Genomic DNA, 21851 nt, shown 5'->3' with positions numbered 1-21851 from the left:
TGACCACTCTCTCCACGTCGTGATCTAAGAGCCTAGAGGACCGAGAGGAGTGGGAAGACCTGTGACTGCGCTCACTCTGAAGCAGGGGAGACTGAGGAGCCGAATGTACGGACTCCAAAGAAGGGGACCTCAGCATCTTGTGGCTCTGTGACAGCTCTAAAGATTCTGACGGAGCCAATGGGGAGATAGTCTTATCGGATTCCGGCCGGAACCGAAGTGGCAGGTAAAGTCTGAACCAATGACGGCTCCGAGCTTGGAGCCGACGAGATTTGGTCGGTTTTGGGGATTTCACCAGCTGAGCCTTGGCCGGTGAATCCTGGGGCTTTAAAAGACTCCTAAGAATAAGCTTATTTTTACTTTCCTGCAGAAGAACTCTTGGACTAAATGCATGGCATATAGAACAAGAGTCCTGCAGGTGTACTGCGCCTAAGCAGCAGACGCAAGAAGTGTGAGCATCTGTCAGACATTTTCTGACAGCATGAGTCACACTTCTTGAATCCAGATACCTTGGATTCTTTAGACATCCTGTATCCGACAAAATACCTGAAGAGATACTACACTGATCTTAGTCAAAAGGACGAAAAGCTATAACAAAATACCACAACACCAATAACAGCAAAAAAAGAGAAAAAAACACAGTATACCACAGCTAAAGCTAAAGATTTTTTTTTTTTAAACTAGGAAGCCTCTAACTTAAACGGCTACCTAAAGGAAGATAGAAGGAAAGCCTTGAAACTAAGCGCTAACCTGACAGAAAGGGATAGGAGGGGGAGGGGGAGAACTCTCTAATTTAAACGAGTTCTAAGGGGGGAACTACAACATACTTAACTAACACAACAAGATCTAGAGACTAAAAACTAAACAAGTCCCGAAAAAAACACTAATCTTAGAAGAAAAGTTCAATAAGAAACTTAATACAAGCCTGAGCCAGTAAAAACGACACCTCGCAGCTGAAGTGGCAAATGAGATCTGGGTAGCTAGCGCTAGGCATCATGGGATAAGGGGTAGCCTCAAGCCAGTAAACAGCTCTCGTGCTATAGAAGATGGCCGAGTCGGAGCAGAGGATCGGCTCCGATCCCAACCAGCAAGAACGAAGGCGAGATAGACAACTTAACATCAGATGTTCAAGGCTTGCAGCTGACCAAGTTTGCAAATAATTACAAACTGGGTGCCATTACCAATTCCCCCTCAGTCTTCAACTTTATCCAAGAAGGGTTAGACATAGTCGGCACCCAGTATCCAGGCCATGGCCTTAAACAGCAAAAAATGTTGTGAAGTCAATTTTGGGCTACAAGTCTTTTCCACTGATTATCCAATTAATGGAATATCCCTTAAAGTCAATAAAGTTGTTACAGATCTAGGCACTTCCAATGACAAAGAGCTGTCCTTTGATCATCAATTATCAGTTACAATTATCTAATCATTTTTCAATGGTCAGTTAATTATCACTAGGTATATCATCAAGATCCAGAGAGGTCATATCTTTCCCCTACCACTCCTTTGTTAACCAGATCACTGAAGGCGCATTCCTTTTGGTTTTGTCACCAAACCCTTTTATCCCAGCTTGAAAGACCTCAACTTTTCTTAAACAAGAAAATCAAGGGGCTATAGTTTTGTTGCCCATCTGCATAGATTGCAACTTTTTTTTCACTCATGTGACGATCTACTTCTTGCTTTTGGGGCTATGAAAAAGCCCTATTTCATTAGATCATCACCTCAGAAACACTGGCATTGTTAGGAACACTCTCTCCAAAATTCTTACTTACACTGGAACATTAAAAAAAAAAAAAAAAAAAAAAAACTTTTTGGAGGGACAAATTCATAATCAAACAGGCTAATTAACTATGGAACTAGCTTCCTCTCCATGCCAAATGGTGGAACACCTTACTCCCCTTCGAGTCAAGTCTTGATTGGACAATGTCACAGAAATTTAACATTCCAAAGATTAGCAGCCAGGCCTTTAAGAAAAGCTGTAAATCTACTGGCTACACTTCCTAAACTATAAGCTATATGCTGTTTAGACAATGTGCCTTGTACTAACATGTATAAATGATGGTGAATGGAGTTTTAGTAAAGAATGTAACCGTAAAAGAAAAAAAAGACATCAAACCAACTTATCTTCTTAGCCTTTTATAATTTGTATTCCGTATGAATGACATAGTAAAGAAAATTAAGAGAAAGTGTAAGGTAAAAGTGAACAGTATGAAATAATACAAGTACCAGAAGTGTTCAAATTTTCAGGTTACCAAATTCTGATGGCAAAAATAATAGTACGGAGATTAGCAGTAGTCAAAAGGGACTGTTTACATTAAGTTTTAAAATTAGTGATAAGAATAAAGGATATGGTTTCTGAAAGATAACAAAATATTAAGTGACTTAGATCAAAAGGAAAATGTTTACAATATTTATCCTTTGTTGACCAGGTTAGTCCCACTAGACTGATGGTATTTGTACTTCTAGGAGGAAGTTTGGAAATGCTTTTGAAGAGCAAAAATGAATATTTCAAATGAAAAAGTATTAAATGTATTACATCTGTAATCATATTATAAAATGTCCAGAAGTACAAAATGTACTATTAGTGTGAGATATTACAAGTTATGTGAGGAAAATAGTACTCCAAAATGCATGGAGAAATAAGTACTACTTGTTTACATGAGTTTCCCATTTGACTCCTAGTATTTAGTTCCCTTGCAAATTGAATATATATATATATGATAAATAATATTAAAGAATCATGTAATGACTTAGGGACATGATTAGAAGCAATAAAGAAATATAGACTAAAAAGTATGCATTGACAAGGAGGAAAAATAGATACATTAGGTATGAGGAAAATGAGTAAGAACATTAAAAAATAGAAACTGGAATATAGAAGGGTACAAAAGCAAAACATTATATTAATATACTGTAGGCAGACATTTAACTATTTAATATTTTAAATCTGCAAATCTAATTCGCTATTAGCAGAAGATTATGATTAAGTGCTGTAAAACATAATTTTGTGTTTAAAACATCATCAAATAATGCACGTCAAAGCCCAAATAAAATGTAAGGTGCTAAGAGTGTTACTGTGATACAAAAAAGTAGAAGAAACTTGGTAGCGGGCTTGTATACAATGTGAAAGATATAATTTTGGATAATTTAATGAAGATAATAATGTGTCATGACGGAAATAAGATACTTTTGTACAGTTGTGTATACATCATAAATGTAGATGTTAGAGTGTATCTGATTGCAGTAGCCCTCAGTCGGCCTGATTAACAAAGTCTTGGGTCCTGCATTGGATGCTGTCCCTTTTTCCATGATGTCAGGTCGTCAGGGGTATAAAACATGCAGTCGACGTCATTACATCAGTCTTTCTTGACGTGCGGTGCCTGAAGCAGAAGCAGTTCGCAAGTGCCGGTCGCCGACTCCTGAAATTTTCATTTTCGAGTTTCAGAACTGTTGGGGAAACTTTTTCTTGCTCCTTACCGATGTCAGTAAAAGTTAGTAGTTGCATTTCTTGTGGAAAGCAAATAGCTCACAAAGATTTTCATTTGTACTGTATTCCTTGCCTGGGCCCTGACCACAACGTACCTTGCTGTCGGTTTTGTGCTTTATTTAATCAGTGCACTATCAGTCGTCAGTATATTTTCGCCTCTAAATATTTCGGTTCTCGGTTTAATTATCCAGAAATGTCGTCAGTTAGCCATCCAACTACTGGGATTCCGAAAAAACACAAATATAATGACAGAGACAGGCCGCCTAGGTCCAAAGCTGCCGACGATGCTTCTCCTAAGCCATTCGCCGGTACTCAGTGAGGCATTTTCGCAGCCCCTTGATACCCGCTACTTCTGATTTGCAGGCCTCTACTGAGACCCATTCGGAGTCTGGTGTGCCGCGAGATGCTTCAACTGTGGAACCTGCGTCTGTCTCTACCTTAGATGGGTCTGGAGCCGCTGTGCAGGCACCGGCTTCTGAGGGTGTATTCAGGCCTACTGACTTGCATTTTAAACTGACACCTCCTTCTTCATTTAGGCCTAAATCTTGAACCATGCCTAAGAAACTGACACCCAAGCCACTTGCTCAGGCCTCTATGCCTAAAAAAGAAATAAGAATGGCTTTTCAGTCCCTCCACATAGAGCTAAGTACTCCACTATTGTGGACACTTATTAAACTCTACAATAAATACTCTTGGACAACTCTTTGTAAATATGTAAATATATTTTTTAATCTGTAAAATACTGATATGTATATATCATGTATTTGCATTTCTGCTTTGTCTCTAATGTTCTTGTATAACTGATTTTGACCACATTTTTGACTCAAATGTTTGATTCTCTGTAAACTGTGTTTTTTTTTTTTTTTTTTTGGAGTTTTTCTCCATGGGTCTCCAATGAAAATGGGCTACAAGCCCAGCTGGCCCAACCCGGTTAACAAATGTCAATAAATAAATAAACTCTGTTGCTGGGGCCAGTCAAAGCGCTTAAGGACATTTTGGCGGGGTCTAGCCATCACCATCAACCTAGGAGGTTTACTTTATGCAGCCTAGGGGCAGATATTCAACTGAGATGTGTAGCCCTGCTTCTGCATCAGCTCAGCCAGTGTTGTCCACCACCCTATCCCCCTTTGGACCACACCTTCCAACTGTGACATAACCAGCACTGCACCAGGGATAATCTTGGCAAACAGATACAGAAAACCATCCCATTAAGATTTTTGACATTTTCCCTAAATATATATATATATATATATATATATATATATATATATATATATATATATATATATATATATATATATATATATATACACACACACACACACACACATATATATATATATATATGTGTGTGTGTGTGTGTGTGTCTGTAAAAGGTATGTATGTTATGTATGTATCTGTACTTAAAGGAGAAGCCTGATACACTTGCATCAACAGGATAAAAGTGTGAAGAAAATCTTAGACGGTCAACTGATGACATATGTTATATTACTTTGTTTTTATATATTTTTTAGCTGTTGACATTTCTGTTAGTTACTTTAGGATTTCAAAATCGCCTACCAATACAGGTAGCAGAGTCTTTGGTTTAATATCCCACCTAAAAGATGTCAGAACCTTAACACTGCACTGTAATTTCAGTAAAAAAAAAAAAAAGGCATGAAATCCAAGCATTTGATGTGGGGATGAAGCCCAGAGCCTTCTAAACTTCCACACGTGTACTAAGTGTGTATCTGCTGTGTGAATATGTCACTTGCTGAACCAGTGTAGCACTTGTTAGCAGCATGGACTTCAGGAAAAAAGTCAGCACTACAAAAACGTGCATAACTTCTTCAAATTATCCTAACAGTCACACATTCAGCATTGACAAATGAACATTTAGCTGTGATGTTATGCAGAAACTTTTTTTTTACCACTTTGCTTTACAAAACGTTTCTTCTGAATAACCAGTAACAGCTCATGCTTTAAAAAAAAAAAAATTAAAGACGCTTCTCTCTTGCAATTATTCTTTACCTTTTGGCTTTGGTGCAAGACACTTCAGGAACTGGAAGATATAGCCATCTGAGCGAACAGTTTCTTTCTGGTAGCAATTCAACAAGTCCTTAAGGTTGCCAAAGCTCTTCTTTGCTCCACTTAGGTTGTACTCATTATTTTCATGCTTAGTGATCAAGCAATGTTTGTAGTCAGCACTGCCATCTCGCTACAGGAAATGTGAAAAGAAAAATTCACAAATATTCTCTACTTCATTTACAAGTGTATAGATACAAAGTGCATGCACACAAGAAGAAAGAAAACCCAGTCCCACCACTTAAAATAAAACCTAAAAATTCACTTAAGGAATGCTAGTATTCACTGTAACTTAACTGCTAGTCAGTGCTACCATTTGCAAAATTGCAAAAAGATCAACATGAACGTCAATCAGTCAATAAAAACATTTTACTATACCATTCTAACACACATGCCTTCAGATACAGAATGATAGTGGGTGTGGTTATGTCACTTCTGTTTCCCCTGTTTGTGTGACGAGGCCGATGTTCATTAAGAATTAATATGTCAGGGAAATACAAAGATCATATTTCAATAAATAGCCTGCCTGGAGCTACAGCAGGGACAGTGGGAATGGCACATAGTACTTATTTGAGGCTGCAGGGAAACAGAAGCAAAGGCAATGCTCCATTCACTGTGCCCACACCTCTAGGACATTCTGTGCTAGCCTGTGTGCAACATAGTGACAGAAAAGTGCCGTGGAAGCCTTAAATGGCCAAGACCCACGTGTGCTCACCTATTTTTAGACAAAAATGAATGATGGAAATGGTGATATAGGAAAGTGATGAAAAGGGGAAGCAAGCAGAAGGTACAACCTGAAGTATAAAAAAAAAATCAGGGAATGAGCAGAATGGAGGAGGGGTAAGACAGTATTTTTGTGTGTGTGTGTGTGTGTGTGTGTGTGTGAGGGATGCCCATTTTATACAAATGAAAAGATGATGCATTGGGGAATGCAGTAAGGGAAGCAAGAGGAAGGTAGGAAGGTTAAGTTAGGTTGGACAGCAAGGTCACACAATCACAGAAGACAAATGTCTGACAGGAGGTGCTAACAGAATGAGAGATGGACAAACAATGGAGAAGAAAACATCAAACCCATAAAATAAAGACAAAGGTGATGGAGAGGATTAGACAACAAACATGGACAGGCATAGCCACAAAAAGGAGGGGTGCACCAGAATGGGGGAGAAGATGGGGTACTCATCTGCAGTCTCAGCCAGCCACAACCCAGTAGGATCTTATTTATCTCTCCAGGTTCCCTCATCACTGGGCTCTGGCACAGTTATTACAACATTGGCAGGGGACACAATTCAACAAGTGAATGGAGGAGGGTCTCTAACTTGCCAATATGGGCATTCAGCTGTCTATAAAAACTCCCCCAACTATTTCCTCCGTGTCAGTGGCAAGGAGGAGAAAGGTTCAGATGGGGACACCAATGATGAAGGTGTTGATGGTATACTTGCCACCAGCAGTGAACAGGCAGGCCTTGATGGTGAAATGGGTGCTGGTCTGGATGCTGCTACATACAAATGCAACATAAATAGAGACAAAAAAAAAACACGCAAATAAATGTACATAAGAAAAATGACAGAGAGAAGAAAACAAGGTGAGGGCAAATGAACCTCCATACAGGTTTTGTACCAAGCGAATGGAGAAAATAGCTAAGGGAAGAACATACACAGACCTATAAAATTACAGGCCCGCAAGTCTGACCAGCCTCATATACAAAGCCATAGAACGAATTGTAATGGAATTAATCAATCAATCAGGACTTGGGGAACACTAATACTGTCTCAGTTTGGATTCGTCAAAAGCAGGTAATGCTTACTCACCTGGTGGATTTTTTTTAAAAGGTCACCAAAGCAATGGATGAAGGCAAAATGGTATATACACCACATACCTTGATCTGGCCAAAGCTGTTAACACAATTCCTCACTCAAGCATAGCAGAAGAGTTAAATAAATTAGGAATAAACCCCAAATGTTACCAGCTGGATTGCCAGGTGGCTCACAGATAATCAAAACAGGGGAAGTTACCTCTACAAAGAGACTATTCAGCTGTAAAGCCCCCAAGGTTCTGAGTTGGGACCTCTCTTGTTTGTCATCTACTTTTCTGAAGTAAAAGCCAATACCAAAGGGCTGGCTGACAAAGTTTGCAGATGACTGAAAGCTAGGAGGAGTCACTGAATCCCCAAAATGTCTTTTTTTTTTTTTTTTTTTTTTAACACCTGTATTTAATTATCACTTGTGACATTTCCATTTACATTTATATAAAAGCAATCAAACTGTATTAACAAGTTAAAATTAACAAATATTATGCTTTACATATATTGCTATACATCATATAACCTAAGCAACATTACATAAATGATTCAATTCCTGCCCCTTTCCCCCTTTTTTTTAAACAAGAAATATCTATTAAACCACTCACTGGATAAGACATCATACATTTATATAAATGCAAACAAACCACGCCGACACAATACTAGTTACAAGCATTTTACATAAACCATACTAACACACTCCCAGTTGCAAACATTATACATCACTTATAATCTAACCAATCGTTTTCAGTCAAACATTACATACAAGCAAGACCTGCTTCTTTTAAACCTCATTCCTCCCCTGTATGTATTGTTCCCACAATTACTATTTTTTAGTTTGCTCCTACCTTTTTCTAAAGATCTCAATTCCAGTTGTTTTATCTCTGTTACTAAATTCACTACTTCTAATATAGTTGGTTTAGACTTTGATTTCCATTTTCTAGTAATTGTTTTTTTTGGCAGCCACCATAATTAGACAGCAAGGCCTTACATTGTCTATGCATTTCTGATTCTGTATCATAGTTCAGAAAAATAATCAACCTTGTTACACCAATCTGCCCACCCAGCATCTCCGACACTGCATCCCACAGGGGATCCTTTAAGTCTGCCAACTCACTGCATTCCCAGAAAATATGTTCCCAATTACCTCTTTCCTCCCCATCACACCACCAACCTGCGCATCCAAGTGCTCTGCATTTAACGACAAGCGAAGCCACTGTTCCGCTGTTCCACAATGAACAGCTGTGGCTTCGCTACACGGATTCCGATTGGTTTGTGTACCATAATTACCGCCAATCGGCATTGCGGTATACAAACCGAAGGATAGCTCTGCTGCCCTTCCGCATTACACAGCATTAGCTGTGCTCCGCAGTTTCTGAATGGCTCAGAGACCGCATTTACAGCCAATATCACAAACGCGGTATACGAGCCAAGCAAGTAAATGTTCTCAGGAGGATGAGAGCCAATGAGAACTCCCCAATACAGGCCAATCACATTCTGGGAATCTTTTTCACTCCAAAATAATGGCTTGAAAATAGCTTGAAAACGGCTTCCAGGAATCACTGATTTTACAACAACCAACGCAAAAGACCGGGAAGAAGGAAGGAGCAGCTGCGGACTGACGTCAAGAGTCGGATCTTGGAAGCCAGGAGAGGAATCGGTGAGGTGAAGGGGCTTCAGGGACCTTGCTTTGGCGGGTCCAGGATCAAGAATGGTCACTAGAAGGCTGAAGTTTTATTTTGCTGCCTGCTGGACAACCAGGGCTGACCATCATCGTTTGTGCCATGGATTATTCGTGCTGTGTGGAGTCTTTGGATTATATTGAGCTGCTGGTGCTGTTTACATAGGTAGAGGTAAGTGTTTTCGCTGCAGTGGTTATCTCTGCAAGTATCCCTATCCTTGAGAACCTGCAGATCCTATTATTCTAGCAACTACTTAAGTTTATAAGAGCAATATTTAGTGCCTCTATTTTTGAGCTACTTGTCCCTAGTATGTCTCTGACGCCTGAAAGTAATTGAGCAATTGTATGCCAAACACAGATCCTGTTATTCTAGCAACTTTCTAAGTTTATAACAGCAATATTTAAAATGTCTCTTTTTGTACTGCTTGTCCCCATAGTATGCCTCTGAAAGTAACTGCCATATCCTTGAGAAACTGTATGCCAACATAGATCCTGTTATTCTAGCAACTTTCTAAGTTTATAACAGAAATATTTGAAGTGTCTATTTTTGTGCCACTTGTCCCCCTATTACGTTGGGCTTTGTCCAGATTTCTTGCACTAAGAGGTTGAGAGGTATGTCAGGATGGATGTCAAAAGCGTGAGTTATTTATAGTAATGAGATGATTTAACGTATCCGGTTTTGTTTTCTGGTAGAACTTTAAAGTGCAACTTTAATGTGTTTTTTCACAATGGCAAGACGCTGAACTGCTCAAGGAAAATGCGTAGGCGACCGTATTGCACTGCTGGTTGACAACGTGTTGGAAAATATTTTTCTAATTTTAAGAGCTGCAATGATTTCATTTAACTTAATCATGATGGGTTGACAATTTGTTGATTATAAAGTTTTCTTCTTTTTCTGAAAGAGGTAGTATAACAAGGTAGGAACTGGGAATTTGAGCTAAGCTGTTCAGTGGTATATTGGCAGGCTAGAATAGCATTAATGTCCATGCTTGAAATAGCTGTATGTATTTAAGGGTCTATCCCTGATTATTTTGGGATTTGTTAAGTTGGGCACTAAACAGGAATTAAAATTATGCCTTGTTTCAAAGCGTTTATTAGTTTGTTTTTTCGGCTTTTCCCAGTTAGGGGTTGCCACAGCGGAACTCCGGTCCGCTAATGACTGGCAGTCGATTTTTATGGAGCCGAGTTGCCAGCCCGACGCCCAACCTTCAGCATTTATTAGTACACCTATACTTGTCTCAGTTTTCAGTAATTTACCTCTGCTTGCACCTAATTATTTCTAGTAAGTCCCAGATTCATTGAGCTGTGCTGGTGTCTAAAATGTCACGCATGTCACTTAACTACAAAGTTGCAAACTTCAAAAAATATTTTAATTCGCATTCTCTTGACAATGCCTCAGGTTTATAGCAATATTGTATCAGGTCTGGTTTTGTCCCTCATTCTGCTCTGGTTTATCTTTACTCAGTGGCATTTTTCCAGTAGTGTTCCCACAAGTGGAAACTAGGCACATTCATGCCAGTACCACTGGAGCCTTTGTATACTTTGTAACAGATTTTATGCCATTAGTGTGCTACTTGGGTTTTAAGATAGGGAATTAGGATTTACAAATGTTGGGATATGTATGTATGCTTCTGCTTAGTGTGTTTTATTTTTCAAGGTTAATGATGTGAGATCTTGCATTCTTTGGTCTCAACTGTTCCAAGGCATGATGTCTTAAATGGCACATTCTTGTAAAAGTACCGAGGGCCCTGGGTTTTAAGTGCCTTTTTCAGGCACCTTTGCCAGGCCCAGGCCTGGCTGTAGAACAGGGGTAAAGTGGTGAATGTAAAACGCAAGTAGTACTGTCATGATGGTACTGTCATGATGTGTGTGTTAAAAGTGCATTTGTTAAGGTGGATGTGTTTATCCTTGGCATGTATTTTGAGATATAATCAAGGGTGCTTTGAGAGTACTGAATGTCATGAAAGTCGCTCTTCCCTTCTGCAACATTGGTTAGGTGGGCAAGTGAGCACCAGAGGATTGAAAGTATCTTCGTCGAAGCAAGGAAGTGAATAATCTGATCATGCAGGCCTTTACAGTAAATAAAAGGAGCAGAGATCAAGAGAAGACGGTGCAAAGCCAGAAAACTTCCAGTGATATGGGTAGGTTATGGTCCTATTGTCTCATATCTTTGCTTTTGAGGAAATTTTCTAATTTTTCTTTCTGCACTACGGCCCCATTTGTTTGTCATTGTTTAACACCATTGTTTTACAAACCTGCTAGGTACAGACTGCCCAGATTACAATGAAGACAGTAATGTAGATACAGATCGCATCCCAAAGAACAAAAGATACACAATTTTTCAGCCAAGTTGGGCAAGTGCCTTTGATTGGCTTTCTATGAGTAGGCACGGAGTGAAATATGCCTTCTGCAAGACTTTAACATGGATTTCACAATCCATCACGGGGGCCAACATGATTTGCAAAGACATGCCAACAGTGAGAAACAAAGGCAGAATTGCAAGCATGCAGCTGGAAGATCTATGGTGGATTTCTTTGGACCTCAGACATAAGCAAGTACAAAGGTGGTTGAGGCAGAGGTTGGTTTTGTGTCTCTCCTTGCTAAACAGCTAAACACAACTTATCATTTGCAGCAGGAGAACACATCCTGAAATTTATGAAGTGGGGAGAGGACCAAGATGTTCTCCGGAAAATGACATGTGGAGCAACAATGGCAGCATGCATTGCACGGGATGTTCTGGGGCCTCATTACCAGAATGATGCTGCAGCAGCCTGACAGAAATCACCATTCAGTGTGTATATGGACCAAAGAACAGACATGGGAGATGACAAACTGTCAGTGATCCTTGCTGGTTACCTTGAAGAAAAGCCAAGCAAAAATGTAATAAGGTTCCTTCATACGCCAGAATGTGTCAGGAACTGGACAAGCAATGTTTGATGCTTTAATGTCCACTCTGACAAAATGTAACATTCCAGTTTCCAACATTGTGGGCTTTTCTTCAGACAATGCTGCCTCAATGATTGGAAAACACAATGCTGTGCTGTCTCACTTAAAGGAGGTGAAGACCACAATTATAAACATGGGGTGTGTCTGCCACTTGGCAAATCTCTGCAGTAAGGCTGCTGTAAAAGCACTACATTCACCAGTTGAAGAACTTATATCAGATGTGTTCTGTCATTTCAGTTCCAGTGTACAAAGACAACAAAAACAGCAAGAATTTGCTTTGTTCACAGATACTGACCCCCTCAAGATCATTAGACATGCACTTATAGATGGCTGAGTCTTGGTAAGGTAATTAACAGAACCCTGGACATGTGGCCAGCTCTAAATTCATATTTTCTGTCTGCAAAGCCAAGGTCTGCCAAGATTGACTTAATTTCTAAAAACCTGCAGAGTCATGAAGCGCATATGATTTTTATGTTTCTTAAGTATGCACCGGAACCATTATTGGAGTTCAACATCCAGCTTCACAGCCGAGACAACTATAGACACTGCATGCCACTGTGCATAAACTCCTGCAGCAGTATGCTGGCAGACTCCTCAGACCTGCAGCTGCTGTCAGACTTATCAAACACAATGATGTGTCAGTGTTGACTGACAATAGCTGTGTTCTACCAAACAGTGAACTGCATACTGGCTATGAAGTCAAGCAGTACATGAACAGCCATGAGGAGGATATTGCTGGCACAGTCACTGAATTTAATTTTTATAAAAAAAGTTACAGCTTTTTATGCTGCAGTGCTGCTGAAAAAGTTTCCCATGCAGGATCATTTACTGAAAGATGCTGCATTACTTATTAATCCGGCTAAAAAATTGGACATTTCTTCAGGACTTGTCAGGGATGTTGGTTTCCATCTGTGTGTGTGTGTGTGAAAATGATGTTGAGGCTGAACAATAAATCGATGGGTTTACCCAATATCAGATCGAAGACGCTGGGAATCTGACAGGTGCAGTAGATGGGCCTCACTCGTGTGTCAAAGTACTGGGCACACCTTCTGACAGACCTCTGCAATGAAGGGAAACTGCCACTCTTTAAACAGCTGATGATGAGTCTACTTTGCTTGCCACACTCAAATGCACAAGCTGAAGAAGCATTTCGGATGGTGCAGAAAGTGAAAACTGAACTGCGTCAGTCTCTGAGTGTAAAAACATTGAACTCTTTGTTGGCAGTTAAAATGAACTAAGAACTGGACTGCTGTGACCTTAAGCTGCCAACACATGTTTTAGAGACTGCCATGAAAGCCACAGCAGCATACAATAAGTCTACATCTGACATATGACAGGATGCTGTTTAACTTGGTCTAACTAAAATCATTTGTGTGACTTGGCAATATGTCTTAGAAAATGTAGTACATGTGATTTTTATTTATGTAAAGTGCTGTTTCATTTACTTATGATGTGGTTATGGTACTGCAGATTATAAAATAAAGGTTTTGGGTCTGAGAAGTGTCTTATTGAATTTTACAGATGTTCTACCATGCTCCATGGCAATGGCACGTTTCGTGCAGTGCAAAAATAGGGTGTTCCATATTTTGACCATCTGTCACACATTGTTAGGGTCTTGGCCTCTTAAGAGATTGAAACCTATGCCATCAACATTTGCTACCCGAGGAAACCTTCTCTGGCACCTACTTGGGGGTATATGTAAATATCTATAAACATTTCCAACTAAAAATCCTAAATCTTTTAAATTTTGTTCCATATTTCAGAGACATACATATTTCCTCCCAGTCTTCGCTATTTTGTAAGGAAGGTTTGTCTCAAATAAATAATTGGTGTCAAAATCATGGTCTAAAACTAAATGCAAAAAAATGCATTACTGTATCTTTTGAGACATTAAATACCCCAAGAAACTACCACACTGACAATACGCCCCTAAAAGCTGACCCAGTTGTCTGGGATTGGGAACTTACGTGGATAGTGACTTAACTTTGACCAATGTATCTACTGTTGTATGAAAGTCTTCTACATAGCACAGTTTATAAAGAAAGGGATTGTGCCTAGATCTAGATGTCATTGCCCCCCTCCTTTATTCAGCCCTCATTAGGCCAGTTATTGAATACAACATGCCCCCTTCGGCATATATCTGCGTATACTACTTTGCAAAAGTATGTACAGAACACCAAGTACTAGGTCCTAGAATATTTCTAGAATCCAACCCTTTCCAAAACGCCACAGATGGAGCCAAGGCCCTGGTAGAGTGGGACTTGACCCTACCTGGAATAATTTTGTTATGGTCAGTACAGCAAAAGGTAATATTTTTTGGAAAGAGTGTTTTGACACAGGTTGCCTTTAATCCTTACCTTCACAAGAAATGAACAATCAATCTGAAGATTAAAAGATTAAGATCTGTCACGACAGTACCAGAGTTGTTTGTAGACATCCAACGTATGGAGTTATCCTTCCATCCTCACTTTTAGGTTCAGAAAAGTCGACATGAAGATGATAGCTTGTGTTATGGTAAATTTGGGGTAAATTCAGACAATGGTTTAGGCATAAATGAAGTATTAGTTCTTAACGAAACCCTATTATTGTGGAAAATTAGATAAGGTTGATCAACCACAAAAGCTCACAACTCACATCTTGCACAGGTCAGAACAAGTAAGTAAGACTGTGTCAATGTCAAGGCCCTCAAATCAGCGTGCTGAACTAGTTCATATTGAGCAAGTGATAGTTTTTCTAACACAAAATTAAGATCTCAAGGATGAGGCACCTGTTTTACAGGAGGTTCTGTGTGCAACAAAGACACCTTTCAAAACCATTTTCGCATGGGACTGCAGTGGGGGATTCATGGACCGACATGCTGAAATGGCTGACAAATGTACTTTGAATGAGGAGCAATACAGGCCATAGAATAGCAACTCACAGACAATGCACAGCTAGAGAAACACTAGGCCTGAACGGCTGTTGGTTCTTTTATTGACACAAACTAGAAAAATATCCATTTACTAATGCATGATTTTCTAGTAGCAAGTTTTCTTGCTTCCATTAATAACTGATGTACATTCTCAGAAAAAAAGGTGCCTAAAAAGGTACTGAACTTCTACCATCCAGGCAGTCAGCTGTAGTTGTTTGAGGTTGGGATCTATCAAACACCCCAGGGTCTTGTGTGAGTAAACTCAGTCATTGAGAAAGACTGTGGTAACTGCCTCAGGCCACTTCCAAAAGAAAAAAGAAACATTGCTGCCTGGGCCAGGAGGCAGTCATCACTATGATCTTTGAGAAGTCCTTGATATTAGTGGAAAAGGCATAAAAGCATACATGACATTCTGTCCAAGAAAAAAAAAATTTGGCTTCTAAATGATTATGAGTCTTGGCAAACAGATATATCTGAAAAGTTCCCCAAAGTTGGATCAAATCTTGGAAGTCCCTCTGATTCAGTTTATATTTGTGAAGGTCTGTGCTGGTCCCGCTAAGCTTGTGTACCACACAATTTTGTTCTGATGCTAAGATGCCTGCAGGGTTAGACTATGCTATAAAGTTATATCACAGACTACTGTCTTTCGGCTTTCCCGGTTAGGGGTCGCCACAGCGGAACTCCGGTCCACTAAATGATTGGCAGTAGATTTTTACGTGCTGGCGTGCCGGGCCTAATGCACAACCTTCAACGAAGGAACACCCATTCACGCATGTCGACACACAAAAGACGCTCTAACTGAGAATCGAACGTGTAACGTCTAACTGTGAGGCGACAACGGTACCGCAGCACCACCACTGCAGTAAAGCTATATCACAGACTATTATGGTTAATCTACACACAGGGTAAGATTTGGTTCCTCCTTCTTTATGTTAATCTGTAAACACCTTTAGAAGTCCTGGTGATTGACAGAATTGACAGCATTTGTAAGAGATGACATTTACTTTGTGTTTGTATGTTTTAGTATGCTTTTTATGCTCCAAAGACCCTGTACTTTTATTCCCATAGACACTGCGAACCAAGCAAAGTCTGAGATGTCTGCTGGACTGACTGTGCTGAATCAAGAAGGGAGAATGAAAGACCTGAATTTTGAGAAATTTGGTGTCTCACCACAAAATCTCCCTTTCACAAACCCCAAAACTGGGATCTGAAATGTCAGGGGATTGATGCTGGGACCATAAATATTTCAGGTACCACTGGATTTTTCTCACGTGGAGTCTTGTAAAAGGTGGTATGAGCATTAAAGATGTCATAAGAGCAAGAATCCTCAGGAATTACCTTGCTGAGATGGTAGTCGGAATGGAAAAACTCAAGAAATGATCTTGATATTGATCAATTTTTTTCCTGCAGAAGAAAAGCTCTTTGACACACTAGGAATACAATATTGTGAGAAGTCATACAAGACTTTTGTATGTTTTCTTGGAATCCCATCCTAGTAGGAGATCCCTTACCCAAGCAAAAGATTCCTGAAACTTTGAAAAAGACTCAGCAAAGATAAGCAAGTTGTCTAACTTCTTTTTCTTTAATCTGCTCCCATTAGGAGTTGCCAAAGCAGATCAGCTGTTTCCATTTCTTTCTGTTCTCTGCATCTTGCTCCGTCACACCAACCACCTGCATTTCCTCTTTCATCACATCCATAAACCTTATCTTAGGCCTTCCTGCCCCTTACCTGGCAGCTCCATCCTTAAAATCCTTCTCCTAATATGCCCAGCATCCCTCCTTAGCACATGCTCAAACCAATGCAATCACGCCTCTCTGGCTTTGTCTGCAAACCTCCCAACCTGAGCTGACCTCTAACATACTCATTTCTAATACTGTCCCATCCTCGTCACACCCAATGCAAATCCTAACATTCATTCCTGTCCTCTCTAAAGTGCATCTACACCTCTCCAGGGTCTCCTCAACCTGTTTCCTACTCTCGCTGCAGATCACAACGTCATACGCAAACATCATAGTCTACAAGGACTCCTGTCTGATCTCGTCTGTAAACCTGTCCATCACCATTGCAAATAAGAAAGGCTCACAACTGATCTTTGATGTAATCTGACCTCCACCTTGAATGCATCTGTCACTCCAACTGCAGACCTCACCAATGTCACACTGTCCTCGCACATATCCTATACCACTCTTACATAATTCTTTGCCACTCCCGACTTTCTTATACAATACCATTAACTCCTCTCTAGGCACCCTGTCAGATGCCTTCTCCAAGTCCACAAAGACACAAAGCAACTCCTTCTGATCTTCTCTATACTTCTCCATCAATACCCTTAGAGCAAACAACGCATCTGAAGTGCTCTTTCCCGGTATAAAACAGTACTGCTGCTCACTAATCATCACCTCCCTTCTTAACCTAGCTTTTATTACTCTTTCCCATAACTTCATGCTGTGGCTGGTCAATTTTATCCATGTGTAGTTCCTACAGCTCTGCACATGACCCTTATTCTTAAAATTTGGTGCCAATACACTTCACTCCTCAGGCATCCTGTCACTTTCCAAGATTTCATTAAACAATAGTTATGTACTTACCTTAACTTGGTATCTGCATTATCCTATTTCATTATTCATCAGGTCTGGGTCTTGGAATCGATGTCGGACCTGATCTGGCACTTCACAGAGTAGATTCAAGACTCAAGCTCCTCCCATGTCCTATAATCCCTATCTACCTTCTAACCCACAGATCGAGTTTGCTGACCAAGGAAAGGAAAAAAAAAACTAGAACACCTGACTATTCAACTAGACAAAGATAAAACTCCAGCCTCTCCAGAACCACTAGAAACACGGAAGGGGGAGGCGATGAATAATGAAATAGGATAACACAGACACCAAGTCATGGTAAGTACATAACTATTAATCTGATGTTATCCATTTCATTATTCATCACGTCTGGGTGAGAATCCCCAGCTACAAAAAAACCCTGGGCAGCCCTAAGGAAGGACGTGCCTGAGCACTGTGGAAGCAAAAGATGCTCTGCTTCTGGAGACCATACCCAGTTTATAATAAGCAACAAAAGTGTGGTGAGTGGACCAAGTGGCCACAGCATAAATCTCATCTTAGGAGATCCTGGCAGAGAAGGCCTAAAAAGTAGCCAATGACCTAAGAGAGAATGCACCTTAGGTAGATGAGACAGCTCCATCTTTCTCTCAGAGTAAACTAGGGAAAGACAACTAGAGATCCATTTAGAAACTGTGAATTTAGAAACTGCTTGGCCACATCTTTTCAAAGAAAAAGCCAAAAATAATTGGTCAGATTTCCTGAAGGATTTAACTCTATGTAAATAAAATCTCAGCTGTCGATGTACATCCAACGTATGGAGGAGATATTCTCCCTTATTCATAGGTTCATAGGTTCGTACTAGGCTATCTGCCCTAGGGCATTTATAAGCCTAGCCAGTGTGTGCGTGGCTTTCACCACCTCTTAGGATGAGAATACTACGCCCATTTAGGGTTTAGTTTACTGTGCCTCTGTCTAGTAGTGACACAGAGATGACCCCCCGGGGTAAACCTACGATCTCCCATCCACGCATCAAGATTTCTCTTGAAGAGAGTTAGTGAGGGGCTCTGCCTAACATGGACTGGGATTCTGTTCCAGAGTGTAGGAAGCCTCTGGGTTATGAATCTGTCCCTCCAGCACGTCCTATTTATTTCTGTGTTGAGGTTCAAATCTCTTGCTATCGTGGCTCTGATGGATTTGGATTTTCTGAGGTGGAGCATGTCCATTAATTCCGGATTGGACATGGCTTTGTACGTCAGGCATAGATCACCTCTGAGTAGGCGGTATGCAACTGAATAGAGCTGGAGTTTCTTCAGCCGGGCAGCATATGACATATGTTTGAAACCCGTTATCCTCTTGGTGAGGAACTTTTGGGGTCTTTCCAACTGCTGCAGGTGTCGAGTAAGATACATCCCAAATGGGGCATTGTACTCAATCATGGGCCTGATAAGAGAAGAGTACAGGGGCACAATAACCTCTCTTGATCTAGATGTGAACCCCTTCATGATAAGGTAGGCAATATAGAAGGTCTTCCTAACCACTTTGGCAATGTGAGTGGCAAATGAGAGGTTACTGTCAACTTGGGTCCCTAGGTCCCTGATTACCTCTTCCTTACTTAATGGATTACCACCTATGTGGTAATTTGTGGGTACCTTGTTTTTCCCAAAGGGTATGACTATACATTTTTTGGCGTTCAGCTTAAGGCCATGGCTCTGGCACCAATTATCCGTTTATATGAGGCCTCTCTGAAGGATGCTTGTGTCTGCTGGAGTATCAATTATGGCGCCCAGTTTTCAGTCATCTGCAAACTTTGTCAGCCACAATCCTCCTATGTTTGCCTGCACCTCGGAAAAATAAATGCTGAACAATCATTCCAGTGATTAGGAAAGAAAACAGGCAACTGGATATACTGGCTGAGATTTCTTTCAGTAACTACTTTAGGAACTAACCCATCTTTTATGCCCAAAATCACCCTGTCCTTATGAAAAACAATATATGGTGGTTTAGAAGATGATGCCTGCAATTCAGAAACCCTCTTGGCCAAAGTAACAGCCACCAGAACGGCAGTTTTCCATGGAAGATATTTGAGATAACATGAATGAGCAGGTTCAAAGGGACTTTGGGTGAGAGACTGTAGCATCAATGTCAGATCCCAAGGAGAGGTGGGGATCTTTGACTGGAAGCCTGAGAAGAAAAATGCCCTTCATGAAAGCCTTACATAACCTAGGGGAAAAGGTGGGTCCAGTATTGACATGAAAATTACAAATGGTCACTAAATACAGCTGGATAGTCGAGGAGCTTGCCCCTTCCTGAAAAAGGGAAGTTAAGAAAAGAAGGATATCTGGTATAGGAGTTGAAAAAGGGTCAAGATTCCATTCTGCTGCCCCAAAAGAAAAATGTTTCCACTTATTACAGTAGACCTTTTGAGTAGAAGGCTTCTGCAAGACCAATATAATTTTCCTAACAGGGCAAGCCAGCCTGGACTGCTTTACTATGACGGGAAGTGGAGAAACCACATGGTCATGCGAAGTGACCAAAGACTGAGCAGTTGATCTGATGGATGAGAGATGAGATAATACGGTTGTGTACACAACAATAAATGTAGATGTTCAAGTGCATTCACTGTTGCAGTCATCACATTTGGGTTACCCCTGGCAGGGTAGCCCTTGGCCGGCCCAAATACCGGAGGCTTAGTATTTCTGCGTCAGTTGCTGTCGCTTCAGGACTGACGTCAGGTCGTCAGTAGTATAAAGTAAGGCAGCTGATGCCATTACATCAGTTTTTCTTGCCCTAACCTGTCAGGAGCCCCCAAGTAGGAGGCCAGGTTCTGGTGGAAGAACCCCACCAGTAGAAAGTAAATACCAATATGTCCCTTGTAAAAAAAGAGAAGAAAGGGAGATGGAGGGAGGGAGGGAAACCAAGACTGCAACAATGAATACACTCTTAACATCTACATTTATGGTAAGTGTACACAACTGTACTATGCTCTTCGTGTTTCCCTGTTGCAGTCATCACACTTGGGTTGATTCCCAAAATTGAGGAAATGGGTAGAGACGAGGAAACGGGTGCAGGCAGTCAAAGAAACTAGGGGCTGGCTAGGATGCCCTGCAAGACTGCATAGGCAAACCTTGCCCTGGATTTGGAGAAGAGAGGCAGGTGGTAGTGTTTGGTAAAAGTGTGAAGTCCATGTGGCAGCCTCCAGGATGTCCCTGGTGGCGACTCCTCTGAGGAAAGCTGCAGAGGTGGAGGTTGCTCTGGTGGAGTGACTTGACCTCCTTGGGGGGAGGCTTTCCATGTTTTTTGTAGCAGAAATGGATGCAGTGTGCTATCGATTTGGAAATGGTTTGCTTGGAGATGGCTTTGCTTTCTGCCCCTGTAGCAAAGCTAACCAGCAATTGATCAGACTTTCTGAAGGATTTAGTCCTGTTTAGATAGAATCTGAGCTATCTGTGCACATCTAGAGAGTGCAGAATCCTTTCCCCCTTGCTCTGGGGATTAGGAAAAAAAGGTGGGCAAATGAATGGATTGGTTGAGAGCCACACTGGACACCGTCTTGGGCATGAAGGATGGGTTAAGTTCTGAGGGATACCCTGTCGGCATGGAAGATGATGAAGGGTTCCACCGCCATGAGCACTTGTAGCTTAGAGACTCTTCTGGCTTGAAGTGATGGCCAGAAGAAATGCTGTCTTCCAGGAGAGAAATTTTAGCTCTGCATAAGAAGCTGGTTCAAAAGGTGGCAGGGTGCGCTTTTCCAATACAAATTTAAGGTCCAAAGCTGGGGTTGGTGCCCTTCTGGGTGGCCTCAGGTTGCTATCCCCTCTTAGGAGCCGTTTGATCAAAGGGTGTGAGAAAAGAGGCTGCTCAGTGGGGAAATGAGCATAAATAGCAGAGGCATGACATTTTTGAGAGAGAAAAAAGAGTGGCCACTGTGTAGTAGGTCAGCTAAGTAATCCAGGATAAGAGAAAGGGAGGGATGTGCCGTACTCGCTCCCTTAGCCTGGATCCAGGTGTAGAATCTTTTTCATTTGTCAACATAAGACTTTCTAGTGCTAGGATGTCTGGCCTCACAGATAACATCTAGAACCTGCTTACTGAGGTTGGCAGATTGATCCGGGGTAGGGAATAAGCTACGCAGCCAAATTGAGCGTCTGCAATTGGGGATGCATGAATTCCCCTTTACTCTGGGTCAGGGGGTTTGGAATCTGACGAAGAAGCCATGGTGGCAGTGGGGACAGGCTGCACAGGAAGGGGTCCCAGTGCTAGCGAGGCCAGTCTGGAGCTATAAGAATTGTCCTTGGTTTTTCCTCCTTTATTTTGAGCAGTACCCTGGGGATGAGAGGTAGTGGAGGAAAGGCATAGACCGATAGACTGACCCACAGGAAGGACAGGGCATCCACTTTCCAAGCCATGCACTGAT

At 41.1% G+C, this 21851-nt stretch overlaps 1 protein-coding gene across 1 annotated transcript in view; it reads right to left on the bottom strand.

Annotated features, from left to right (window-relative positions):
• The window catches only part of JAK2 (Janus kinase 2), a 2444284-nt gene that overhangs the window by 809996 nt on the left and 1612437 nt on the right, over window positions 1-21851 (bottom strand). Inside the window, exon 15 of the mRNA XM_044060357.1 lies at window positions 5492-5678. Within this exon, the coding sequence (XP_043916292.1) occupies window positions 5492-5678 (187 nt within the window). The remainder of the gene's footprint in view (window positions 1-5491; window positions 5679-21851) is intronic.

This window comes from Protopterus annectens, chromosome 2.part0 (assembly GCF_019279795.1).
Source record: "Protopterus annectens isolate FY-2018-M chromosome 2.part0, PAN1.0, whole genome shotgun sequence".
In the NCBI taxonomy this organism is placed as follows: Eukaryota; Metazoa; Chordata; order Ceratodontiformes; family Protopteridae; genus Protopterus; species Protopterus annectens.
This window is presented reverse-complemented; position numbering and strand designations above follow the sequence as displayed.